Source organism: Pseudophryne corroboree, chromosome 6, assembly GCF_028390025.1.
Source record: "Pseudophryne corroboree isolate aPseCor3 chromosome 6, aPseCor3.hap2, whole genome shotgun sequence".
Lineage (NCBI taxonomy): Eukaryota > Metazoa > Chordata > Amphibia > Anura > Myobatrachidae > Pseudophryne > Pseudophryne corroboree.
This window is the reverse complement of record NC_086449.1, coordinates 611,347,618-611,359,466: the sequence shown is the minus strand read 5'-3', so window position 1 is coordinate 611,359,466 and position 11,849 is coordinate 611,347,618. Positions and strand designations below refer to the sequence as shown.

Here is an 11,849-nt window from a genome sequence, read left to right as displayed (position 1 = left end):
CAGGGGGGATTCTTGTTGCCCGAAAACCCACTAACCACATTCCCCATCACTTATTACTGGCTAGAAGCTTGAACCATGACCACAATAGTAGTAGTATATAATATGATCTTACTAGAGCTAGTAAACAACAGCGCATGGTCAGTGGCTGCATATTCTCCTACCACTACTGCTGTGTGTGTTGATCTGAGCAATCAGTCAGTACACCGGACTAGAGAAACCAAAGAGCAGCTAGCAGCAAGAAAACACAGGTGGCTTAACAGGAGGTGGAAGAATGTGTGCTTAGAGAGCTCAGTTCTTTCTCCTACTGGCTTTGATTATGTTTGTGTGCATATTTATTATGGGAAGCTTTTCCTGCTAACTTATGTTATTTATATGAGATAAATATGTTTAATACAGAAAGTAAATTTTTTACACTCTTACCCTACATTCTATACTATATAACATCTAATGTAGTATTACATACCCTATTCAACATATAAGGAGGCCAGTGTATACATATCTATACATGACTTTTTTTTGCCACTGCCCCAGACTTCTGGACTTTCTCCAAAACTCCACAGAGCAGGGTTCTACTGCTGCCTCTATGGCTTAGTGCAGACCTGGCCCACCTGTGGCTCTCCAGATGTTGTGGAACTGCAAGTCCCATCATGCCCTGCCACAGTTTTAGCTTTCTCTAATAGCAAAGCTCTGGCAAGGCATGATGGGACTTGTAGCTTTACAACAGCTGGAGAGCCTCAGGTTGGCCAGGCCTGGCTTAGTGTGATCTCTGGCCCTGTATATGTTTGAAGTATCACATACACTGCACTTTAAAGGAGACAGGCTATAGCTGCATACTGTACGTGCTAATTATGCCCTCTTCTTGGACTATCCACACTCGTTCTAATTTTAAGCATTTGGAAACCCCCTCTTGAAATCCTGCTTTTGAACTTGCTTCTGTAGGGTTTTTCATATCAATAAGCCAATCTGGTTACAAATTCACCATCTTACAGACAGCCAGTGAAATGACTGAAGATCAGGTTTTATGCAGCAGAACAGTGTTAGTTAGTTCCAGCCTGGGCACTGCATGGGTGGTGTATTATAGTATGAGTACAGACCACTTTTTTTTTTTTGAAGCACAAATTGCATCAGACACCCTCACTTCTCTGGATAAATAAACTAATATCTACCCACATGTATGTAAATGTGGCAAAATGTTTATAAACCCATCACACTTTCATAAATGTTTTGATACAGTAGTTGCATTCATTGCATGTAATTAAAACTGTTCGTAATGAATATATAAAATATTTTTAAAAAATACATGTAATAAAGTATGTGAGCATGCAGCTCCCAAAATGACTGTCACAGTGCTACTTTCTCAGTTTCCCATGACTAATAGCATTAAGCTGAAATGGCATGTACTGTATATTACTCACTCCTCAGCCATACTAATGGATTGAGAGAGGCAGCAACAGTGAGAGTTCTTCAAATTGGCATATACACACAAAGAATACATTGTACCCAGGAAAACTCCTCAATATGCCAATATATCCTTGATAGTGGGTGGTCCAAAAAAAATAACAATGATGCATATTAATGGGCTGCAATGATTTAAAGGACTCACACACATTGTACTGTAGACCAAGATCTCCTTTCCAATTACATAAGATTTTCACAAGCAACTCCTTAACTACCATGGATTGGATCATGCAAGCGAGTACACCAGAGGATAATGGCCACTTAATGGAAAAACAGCCAATCCCCATTAGCATGATCAACACTCCATATTCACAAAGTAATTATATTTGTTTATCATAACACTACATCATACCATTTCTTAGCGACAAAACACAAACTTGGAATCACATACATGTTATCAGTATTTTTGGAGAAATACTATAATGTACAAATATACTGTGCCTAATATAACAGGGATTTTCAGAAAATCGTTACAGAAGTAATACTGCAATGAAAATATAAAATACAAACCTGATAAAAACACAAAATATTAAAAGCTGTCAAAGTTATTAAATATTTTTCACATGATGTGATATAATATTTAAAAAAAAAACTATTAGGGTCTGGAATTTGGGTATTGCAATGATCTTGACTGGCCTGGATTATTCTCCACAATACAATAGGCCACGGCCATGGCCTGATAGCTAGGGGTGTCATCAATAGTGGAGCCACAAGGTCCAGTGAGGTCTGAGTCTGACAATATGGCAGAGAGCAGACGAAGAGGCAGTAAAGTTTGTTCATAGCCTGCAGAGAAGGGCAGTCTAGATCTGTGTGTAGCATATACACATTACTAGGCACAATGGACACATATCTGAGGTTCATGTTCTTTTAATGACTGGTGTTCTGATCATGCACATGAAAGCCACTTTATTATCCAGAAGTGTTGGTCATCACATGAACACTGCAAAACTAAGGACTCACTGACTTAAAAATGAATACAATAGTACAACTTGCCTTAAAAGTGACTACTCTAGAGATATCAAACTGTATGTTTTATATTATAATATATATATATATATATATATATATATATATATATATACTGTGTGTATAAATATATATATATATATATATATATATATATATATATTTAATTGTCTAACAATTTTTCTATCATTTTCTTGTATTTAACAGGTACATATTTATAGCTCCAGCATGTCTGATGTATTTCGTTTACATAGAAGGATGCTTTTCTTTTGTGTATCTGTTGGATATACCAAGGTGGTAGGACTTGTACAAGAAAGGACTAGTTCATTACATTTGACTTTCCCTAATAAAAGCATAAAAGCAACCACTGTTTTAGTTTCCTCTGCCTGCACCTACCCCATGAAATCTCTAATGCAGCACACATAAAAATTACTTTGCAGCCTTCTAATGACCTTATGAAAAGAATGGATGAGGTGCCATGTTTTCTTTTTCTTTAGCATGACTGTTTTTTTAGCTTAAACATTATACAGGTAAAGTACCCTATATCCAAATATTCCGAAATACAGAATTTTTTGAGTGTGAGGGAAATAGTGAAACCTGTGTTTTCTGATGGCTCAATCTACACAAACTTTGTTTAATACACAATGTTTTTAAAAATATTGTAATAAATGACCTTCAGGCTGTGTGTATAAGGTGTATATGAAACATAAATGAATTGTGTGAATGTACACATACTTTGTTTAATGCACAAAGTTATTTAAAATATTGTCTAAAATGACCTTCAGGCTGTGTGTATAAGGTGTATATGAAACATAAATGCATTCTGTGCTTAGACTTGGGTCCTATTGTCATGATATCTCATTATGGTATGCAATTATTCCAGAATACAGAGAAATCCGATATCCAAAATACTTCTGGTCCCAAGCATTTTGGATAAGGGATACTCAACCTGTATTTTTCTTAGTTTTAAAATGTTTAGAAATATATTTTCATTTTAATACAAGGTCCCTGCTTTCCCTATTGAAAATTGTAGGTGTTATATTTTTTCTCAATATTGATCCAGAATATATGCTCAGTCATTAGCCCTTGAGAACTGTCTGTACATTGCTCTCTAGTAATATTGGAGATTAATTATTATGCGTAAAAGATATTTATGACCTTTTTTTACATTTACAATACTGATGAAGTAGTGTGAACCATACTAGTATAAAAGCTAATTGCACGTATACTGGTGTATATACATATAGATAGATACAAATCAATCAGGTTGTAATAACAATAATCTAGTTTAACATCAAACAAAGCATTCTGTTTATTGACATTGTTATTTACATGTGAGTGTTTTATTTCTAATATTGTTATGCTAACAATATAATACCTCAGTGGAACAGGCCATGACGCTGAAAAAATGGAGAACTTAACATAGTGATTTTTATGATTTTAGTAAATAAGTATATTTACAATTGTTTTTGTGAGAAAGCTTAGAGTCTTCTCTGTCTTGTTGCATTTTGAAATTTGTTTAAATTGAATTTGCCTCTTTATACTAAACATTTATGACACCTTCAATTATATGGGCTTCCATGCTGCTTGAATGGTAAAATAGTGATCTGTGATTTTTTTATTACGTTATCTATAAGAAATACATTTGTACAGAGGGATAACAATCCTTATCTTATTGTCTGTTCAGTCATGCACTTGAACACACCTTTACCAGTTTCATATTAGTGTGCTGTGCTTTTTTGATGACCATCTACCATTCTGAATGGCTTATCAAAAAATATAAAGTGTTAAAATTAATGTAAAATGTGTTAGTATGCCCTACGGTAAATACTGTTGAAGTATAAAAGCAACATGTTATTGTTTGCATCATTAGTATTTATATACTTATAAGTCAAACAAAAGCTTCACATTGTTGCACAAAGCAGATACAAAAATTATCTGAAATTCTAGTGACAAGGCTCCTAAAGCTTATTCCCTGGTTTTGGAAATGCTCTTCTTCTAAAACGCATTGGTAGCATCAGCCTGATAGCAACTGACTGCCCTTCTAACTGTAACAATGCATTGTCTATTTAGCACAGAGATTGCACTGGGTCTATTTGTGTGACTACTTGTACTGGATTTTTCTATGTTTAGCACCTCTCTATCATGTCAGCACCATCTTGGTGATATACTTATGAGAAGATCGTCCTGTACTTTTTGAACTCCTGTTTTCAAGTGCCTATCAGTTTCAATTGGAAAATGAAGTAAATCAAAGTGCTCTGAAGTTAATGCAGCAAAATAAAAACGTAAAATTACAAAAGTTTAAACACTCCTTTTAATATGTAAACAAGAACACCATCAAATTAACAATTGTGCTAGTATATAATGCAAATAAATTACGCATGTATTAAAAAATAAAATGTTTTTAAGCCCTAGGACATCAGTTAACTGAATTATTTTTCATGCCATGTCCTGGAGATTGGGGTTTTGAAGTGGACACTGACTGTGGTTAGATCTAGAAGTTGCAAAAAGTTACATAATGACAATAAAGCAAAATCAATATAATAAAGCACCAGAAACATTTTAGGTGAGATAAAAACTACAATGACCAGGACCTGCCTTTTTTTAAACATTTAAACATCAGCAAAAGCAAGTGTGACAGCAAAAGTCCATCTGAGAAAAAACAGATGTAATGTAAGAAAAAAAAAAACAATAAAAAACCTGCAAAGCAGGTTACTTAGGGAGCTGGTCACATGTGACCTTAGGAGGGCAGTGTAGGTTGTGGGTCACTTGTGTAATATTCCAAGTAAGCAAATAATCTATATAGTATATTCTGAGCCCTACTTTCAAATAGGAGGATATTAGAAGTCACCAAGTTAGATGACCATAAAAGGGCACGAGGCTTCACATAGAGTGCATCAATAAAGGTCACAAAGCTCCGAAATTACTTCCAATATCCTTTTTATTTGCAGAAGGGGCATATTTTTTCTCATGACACGCAAGTATCAATTTGGAACACAATAAGTTTGTTGTATGATTTCGTCCAGATAGCCAGGTGTATTTTGCCCTCATTGACAGTTCATCATGAAACACTTTCTCAAGTCATTTGACACAAGTAGCATCACTAAAAGAACCAAGAATAAGTCATAGTGTTACTTTACACCAAGTAGAAGGATCTTTTTTTTTTTTTAGCAAGCAGTATATATTACCGTCACTTGTGTATTATTGTGATGTTTGTGAATGCTTTATGAAACAAGTCAATTTATTTTCTATAGAAAAACTTTTAGAGTGAATTTTAATCAGTGATTTGTTATACTGATTCCAGTTCTGGATTTGGCACGACATTGCGGCATTTGTTATCATAATTAAGATGGTTAAAATGATTGAAAGGGAAATTAGATTATAAGAATTAAGAGAAGTGAAATTAATGTCAGAGAAATACACAACTTTCAAAAATGTGTATTTGCAGAGAACTGGGATAGGCACTACTGTGTATGAAAAACTCTCCAGATATAAGCTCATGTATAAACATACAGTGCAATCATTTACTAAATGCTGCTTTTTGTTTTTGCAATAATAAAATATAGGATTTATTATCTAGGGCTAGAAATTGCATAAAAATTGTATTGACACTTTACTAATGAAGCCTAGAAAACTAAGGAGGTGTTTTCTCCTTAAAGGGTCCACTGTGAAGATTTTTCTTTAGTTATTTTTTTTTTAAGTGCATGTGTGTTTGTACGCCTGACAAAAAAACAAATAAACAAAAAAATATTATTTTCTTGTATAAAAAAAATACAGTTTTGCAGAAAGTTTGCGCTGATGACAATGCAGGCAATACATATATTTTGTATTTAAAAAAAAAAAAAGATTTACCGAAGGTGATGATTTTACTCCAACTTGGCAGATTTGCTTTTGCTTTAACCTCCCCAAAATGTTCAAAATAGTCCTTTTTTTTTTTTTGCATTATCTTCCTAAGAATGCATAAATAAAATAAAAATATAGCCATATCACATTTTTTTTCTTAGCCGAATGGAAGTTGGAAGCAAATACACATTCACTAAGCTGGAGTAAAATGCATGCCTAATGTAAATCATCTTTAGTGTTTACACTGCCTATTCAATTCTTCCTTTCTATTTTCCATCTTATAAATATTGCTATTGGTTGCAAATCTGCTATTGAAATTGTATTTACTGTAAAGGGTCTTGCAAAATCTGTACATATTATATAATCCAAGCATTTTAATATGGTCAACAATTACTCATTTAAATTATTTTTACTTTTCATTGAAAGCAATAAAAAAAATCTGTAGATAAATGTGATTAAAACCTTTAAATCCCCTGGTTTCTTTCATTGTCCTATTTCAATCTCTTTTCATGTTTTTCTAAATATGTAAGAAAGATTTTCTTTTTGATATCTTGCTGTACAACTCTATCATATTACTGAACGTAACAAACGTATAGATTTGAAATGTTTTCCAAAACATTATTTTCCATAAGAAAAAAAGTAATTCTAGATGTTTTCAAAATATGTCCAGCGAGCACTATGATATCGTTTACTGATAAATAATCTACTCAAACCAGAAACTATAATCAAATGTTAAATGAAAACCAAAATAACTTTCTATAATCAAACTTTAGAACGCTGCAGCAGTACAAGTCCAATTAATTCTGTATTCTGATAACTTTACATTAAGAATTTAGTACTGCCTATGACATTCTCCTCTGAGGCCACAAAGTGGGTGACACCTACAGTAACAGACCTGCTGTATTTTTTTTGAAGCCAGACAAATGATTGTCTCCCAGTTTGTGCATACAAACCTGAGTGGCTCAGGTATTGCAGCTGATTATCGTATCTTTAAAAGTGACAAAATACAATTTCAGATTTCTGCTGTTCTGTTTAAAGGAAATCTGTAAAACTAAACATCTTACTCTTTTTTTACAGCTTTTTAAATATCAAACTAACTTATTTAGGATTTTTGGGAGCTCGAAACTATCTATAGCATAAAAATATTATATTCAGCGAGTGAAAAGTTAAAAGACAGAACTGCTAGAAATTTATTTTATCTGTAAGCTTTAGACTTATCCCTTCTAGAAGTTTTCATTGTAACTCTTTGTCTGCAGGAGAATGCACAAATTTGTTAAGCCTCCTGTGATAATGGAGTTAAATCAACCAAAGACACACTTGGATACTCTGTAAATAGCTTGGTGATGCTAACAACTGAACACTATACGCCCATTGATAAGATGGGTTACTGTATGCTGCTCCTGTCCTGCATCTCAATTTAAAAAAACAAAACAACAACTAAAAAAAATAATAATAATTTTAAGTCTCACGCCAAAGGCCTAAAATCACGTCTATTATTTCATGGGTGCAGAACTTGATTTTCTTCCATCAATATCTGCAAGTGTTCCAGTCTACGTAGTCCACCATTGTGTTCTGTCTAGTGCTGTGGCAAATGCTCTTAGTCAAGTTCTACCAGGCTCGGATGCCATGAAGTGCCGACACACCGCTTGCCTGCTGGATGGGTGTCTGCACTGTATTCAAGTCCCCCACACTAAAATTCATGAAGTTATTACCAGCGGATGTGGGCTGCATGCTCGGCATGGACGAATAACTGCAGTTGTAGCTGCCACTGCAGGCCGGATTACTGTAGTTGGAATAGGAAGGGTAAGTGTTGTAACTGTAAGGGTTAATGCTGACGTTGTATGGTGAGTTATAGGGAGAGGACTCTCCCAGGCAAGGTTTTCCATCTCTCACCAACACTGGGACAGCTATCCTCCTAGGAGGTGGAATACCCACCATTTCCAGAGTCTGATCTTGCCTTTGTCTTTTGCACTTGTATCTTCTGTTCTGGAACCAGATTTTCACCTGTGTGGAAGTGAGCTTCAAAACATTGGCTAAATGGTCTCTCTCAGGGGCTGACAGGTACTTCTGCTGCTTGAATCTTCTCTCCAGTTCATAGACCTGGGCTTGTGAGAAGAGCACCCTGGGCTTCCTCCTCTTTCTTTGCCTTGGTCTATTGGGGTCTTCCAAGTCTCTCTTGTCACTTTCAAGATTCTTCTGCAAGGAGCAGAGTTCTGGGAAGGAAATTAAGAAATGAATATATATACTTGACAGAACACACAAACAGTCACATAAGTATGGGATCAGTAGGTGCTAAGCTCGTGTGTGTGTGTGTGTGTGTGTGTTTGTGGTATATGTGTGTGTGTATATATATATATATATATATATATATATATATAGTGTGTGTTAAAAATACATACACACATATATATATATATCAATAGATTGTACGCTTGCAAGCAGCACCTTCCTACTGTACCTCTGTTATTACCCAGTTTGTCTTATCACTGTTTGTTGTTTCCAATTATAAAGTGCAACGGAATATGCTGTGCTATATAAGAAACTATAGATAAATAAAACAAATATAAATATGTATATATATATATATATATATATATATATATAATATATGTATGTATGTATGTATGTATGCATGCGTGCATCTGTGTGTGTGTGTGTGTGTGTGTGTGTATGTGGGTGTGGTGTGCGTATATATATATATATATATATATATATATATATATTAATAGTGTTATTCAAAGCCTCATTTCATTGATTATTGCAAACTCATACAATGGATGTTATACAGTTACTGTGACATTTGTTAACTATCTCTAATTAGCCCAGAAGCCATTCATATAGTATATGCCAATATATTATATTATATAAAATCTATGGGGTAAATGTTTGTTAATGATGCCTTATAATAAACGCATTGTTAGACAAACTATTTCAGCTATTTAAAAATGTACATTTAAAAATAGAAAAAAAAGGAAGTACTAAAAAGTTTTCAGATTTGAAGCACTGGACATATTTCGATTTTACATTTAATACCCATGAGTAAAACAAGATAAACAAACAATAAACAAAAGAGCAAATTGTTATTTACAATTCTGAGTTACATTATATGTTTACTTTATATATATTGGTTGTCTATGCATTTCAATAATTAGTGCATTTAAAATGATGTGTGTAGGATCATAATATCACAATTATATTATTATTCAGATTATTAAATGCTATCTATAGCAAACAATTCACTAAGAGTATACTGCTCACAATATTCTCTTTGTAGAGATGAAAAAAATATGGTTTATCGTAATACTAAAATAAAAAATAAATCTTTCACCCATGTTTGTTTCATGTAGCTCACAAGTTATATTACTGTGTACTAGATGTATTCTTATGTAAAGTTACATAAATACACAGGTTTCTGATTATTATTATTATTATTATTATTATTATTATTATTACTACACTTTTACAATTAAAGGAGCTCTGAAATCATTTTTGTTTTCACTAATTGATCAAACAGAAAATCACTTTGTAATATGGATTAAGCAAACTGAAAAATAGCGACATTAACTCGATTCATTTTTTCTGGAGCTGAGATTTTGCCTTGTACTATACTTATCACTACAGTGTGATCGTGAGGAATCTTCCAGACAAAAAAAGTTTTTTTTTTAAATATATGAAGCGGTGAAATTGATACGCGTTATATTACTCCTAAGGTAATAGACTTTTGGATGCACGAACTAAATGTAATAAAGTTGTTGCCTCCTCAGTGTCAGCCGATGCCTGCTGTACATACAGTAAGAGGCTCTGGATTAGCTGGAACAGCAACAAATGTTGTTCTGAATAGTATAAGAATAGACCAGCAAGCAGCGCACAGCAGCAGCTACTTGAGAATCACAATAACAACAACAACAACAACAACAACAACAACAACAACAGTAAATATCACTATTTTCATACCTTTTTTGTCTTCTTTGTGCTCTTTGGATGAGTCCATTTCCATATAGTTTTTGACAAAGAAGGACCCAGGGAAGGGAGAGGATCCCTTGGACGTATCTCTCTGAGCCAGGTCCTCACTGAGCTCCGAGAGGCAGGGGGTCCCCGGGTAGGACTCCTGCTTGAAGCTTGAGAGCATGCAGGAAGAGGTATCCAGCCTGGGGGAGATGTCCATGGCAGACAGGCCACTCTGATGCTGCTCCAAGTTCAAAATGTCTTTGACAGAAAATGGAGTAGAAGTCACGGGGCTGGCAAACATTATGGCACCAACAGAAAGACCAAAAAAAGACTCATGTACCCTCCCCAAATGTGTGAGGGAGAGAGGGGAGAAACACTATCCCAGTGCTGTCCAGGGGAACCAGCTCATTCCAACCTGCAGTCCTCACCTAGTAAGTGCTGCCTGCCTGAGGGATCACTCTCCATAAGGCAGATGGAGGAGGGATCAACCAAGTCCGGCACTGCAGCCCCTCAATTGGCCAGAGTGGTCCCGGTGACGCACTAACCAGCAGATATAGGCCACCTAATATAGGCATACAGCGCACAAACATCCACTGCAGCTAAAGAGACTGTTTATTTTTCTTACATCATTTGTAGTGTATTATTATTATTATTATTATTATTATTATTATGTTCATTATGATTGATATTATTATTATTATTATTATTATTATTATTATTACACGAGTGCATCTAGTATGCTTTCAGTATGCCTTTATTCTCAGGTCAACCGAACGTTGGTTTTGTTTCTTTTCTTTTTTTTTAAGCTCCATTTCTTGATGCCTATTGCACCTCTGTTTCCAGAATTACTATGACCTACAGTATATAGTATTTCACATTCACTGATACTGTTTCATTAACGGCGGCTTGCGACATTTTACATTATGCCTTTAATTCAACATTATTCTTATGGTGTGATAGATGATTCAAGTTTCAATTGTTTCTGTGTCTGTTAGTGTCAATATCTGCCCACTGAAAATATTTGTATAGTTTTGATAATCTGGCGAAATAGATCACGTTAGAATAATTCTTCCTGAATATAAAGCCATTGGCTAAGTGGTAGCAATGATAAGTATAATTGTAGCTAGTAATGGGGTTGTTGACTTTATTACACATCGATGCAACAGTGTGTTCTTTGTTTTCGTTTGAGTAAGTTTGCATCTTCTAAAATCTTTATGAAGTAATCGAGTACACAGAAAGATTCCAGTTTAAGGTATTTTATCATTCCGCTCGTAAAATGTTGCATTTTTGTTAATCTCATTTTAAAGGTTAGAATTTATGTATCCACTCAAATGCTTTTCCGTTTTTTTTCTTACATTTTATTATGACCATCCTCCTTTATCATTTCGTTTGGTTGCTGAATAATGTACACTTCTATGTCTATATAAAAACAATAACTTGTATGTTGGGAAAAAATAGTGCCAATGCAGGATTTACTATTTATCGCTGTATTAGCGTAATATAACATGACACATTAATCATTGCCTTGAAGAACGTTCGATTCATTTAAAATATAAAAATGTCTCTTCATAGGAACAACAGGACTGGTTGACTAGTAAGTCTTCGCCATATTTTGAATATGGTAGTGAAGTAAA

At 34.3% G+C, this 11,849-nt stretch overlaps 1 protein-coding gene across 1 annotated transcript; it reads right to left on the bottom strand.

Moving 5' to 3' along the window:
* Nucleotides 1–7,498: 7,498 nt before the first annotated feature.
* NKX2-5 (NK2 homeobox 5) lies at nucleotides 7,499–10,516 on the bottom strand. Its single transcript, XM_063930536.1, has 2 exons — nucleotides 10,222–10,516; nucleotides 7,499–8,480 (listed from the first exon to the last, which is right to left on the bottom strand). The coding sequence occupies exons 1-2, from the start codon at nucleotides 10,514–10,516 to the stop codon at nucleotides 7,876–7,878; spliced, it is 900 nt and encodes a 299-aa protein (XP_063786606.1). The 3' UTR covers nucleotides 7,499–7,875.
* Between the last annotated feature and the right edge of the window lie 1,333 nt (nucleotides 10,517–11,849).

Excerpts from the sequence above, each read along its gene's own strand:
- NKX2-5 (XM_063930536.1), bottom strand. The coding sequence starts at position 10,516 with ATGTTTGCCAGCCCCGTGACTTCTACTCCATTTTCTGTCAAAGACATT. Across the intron at positions 8,481-10,221 it reads GCACAAAGAAGACAAAAAAG|AACTCTGCTCCTTGCAGAAG; the intron begins GTATGAAAATAG and ends TTTCCTTCCCAG.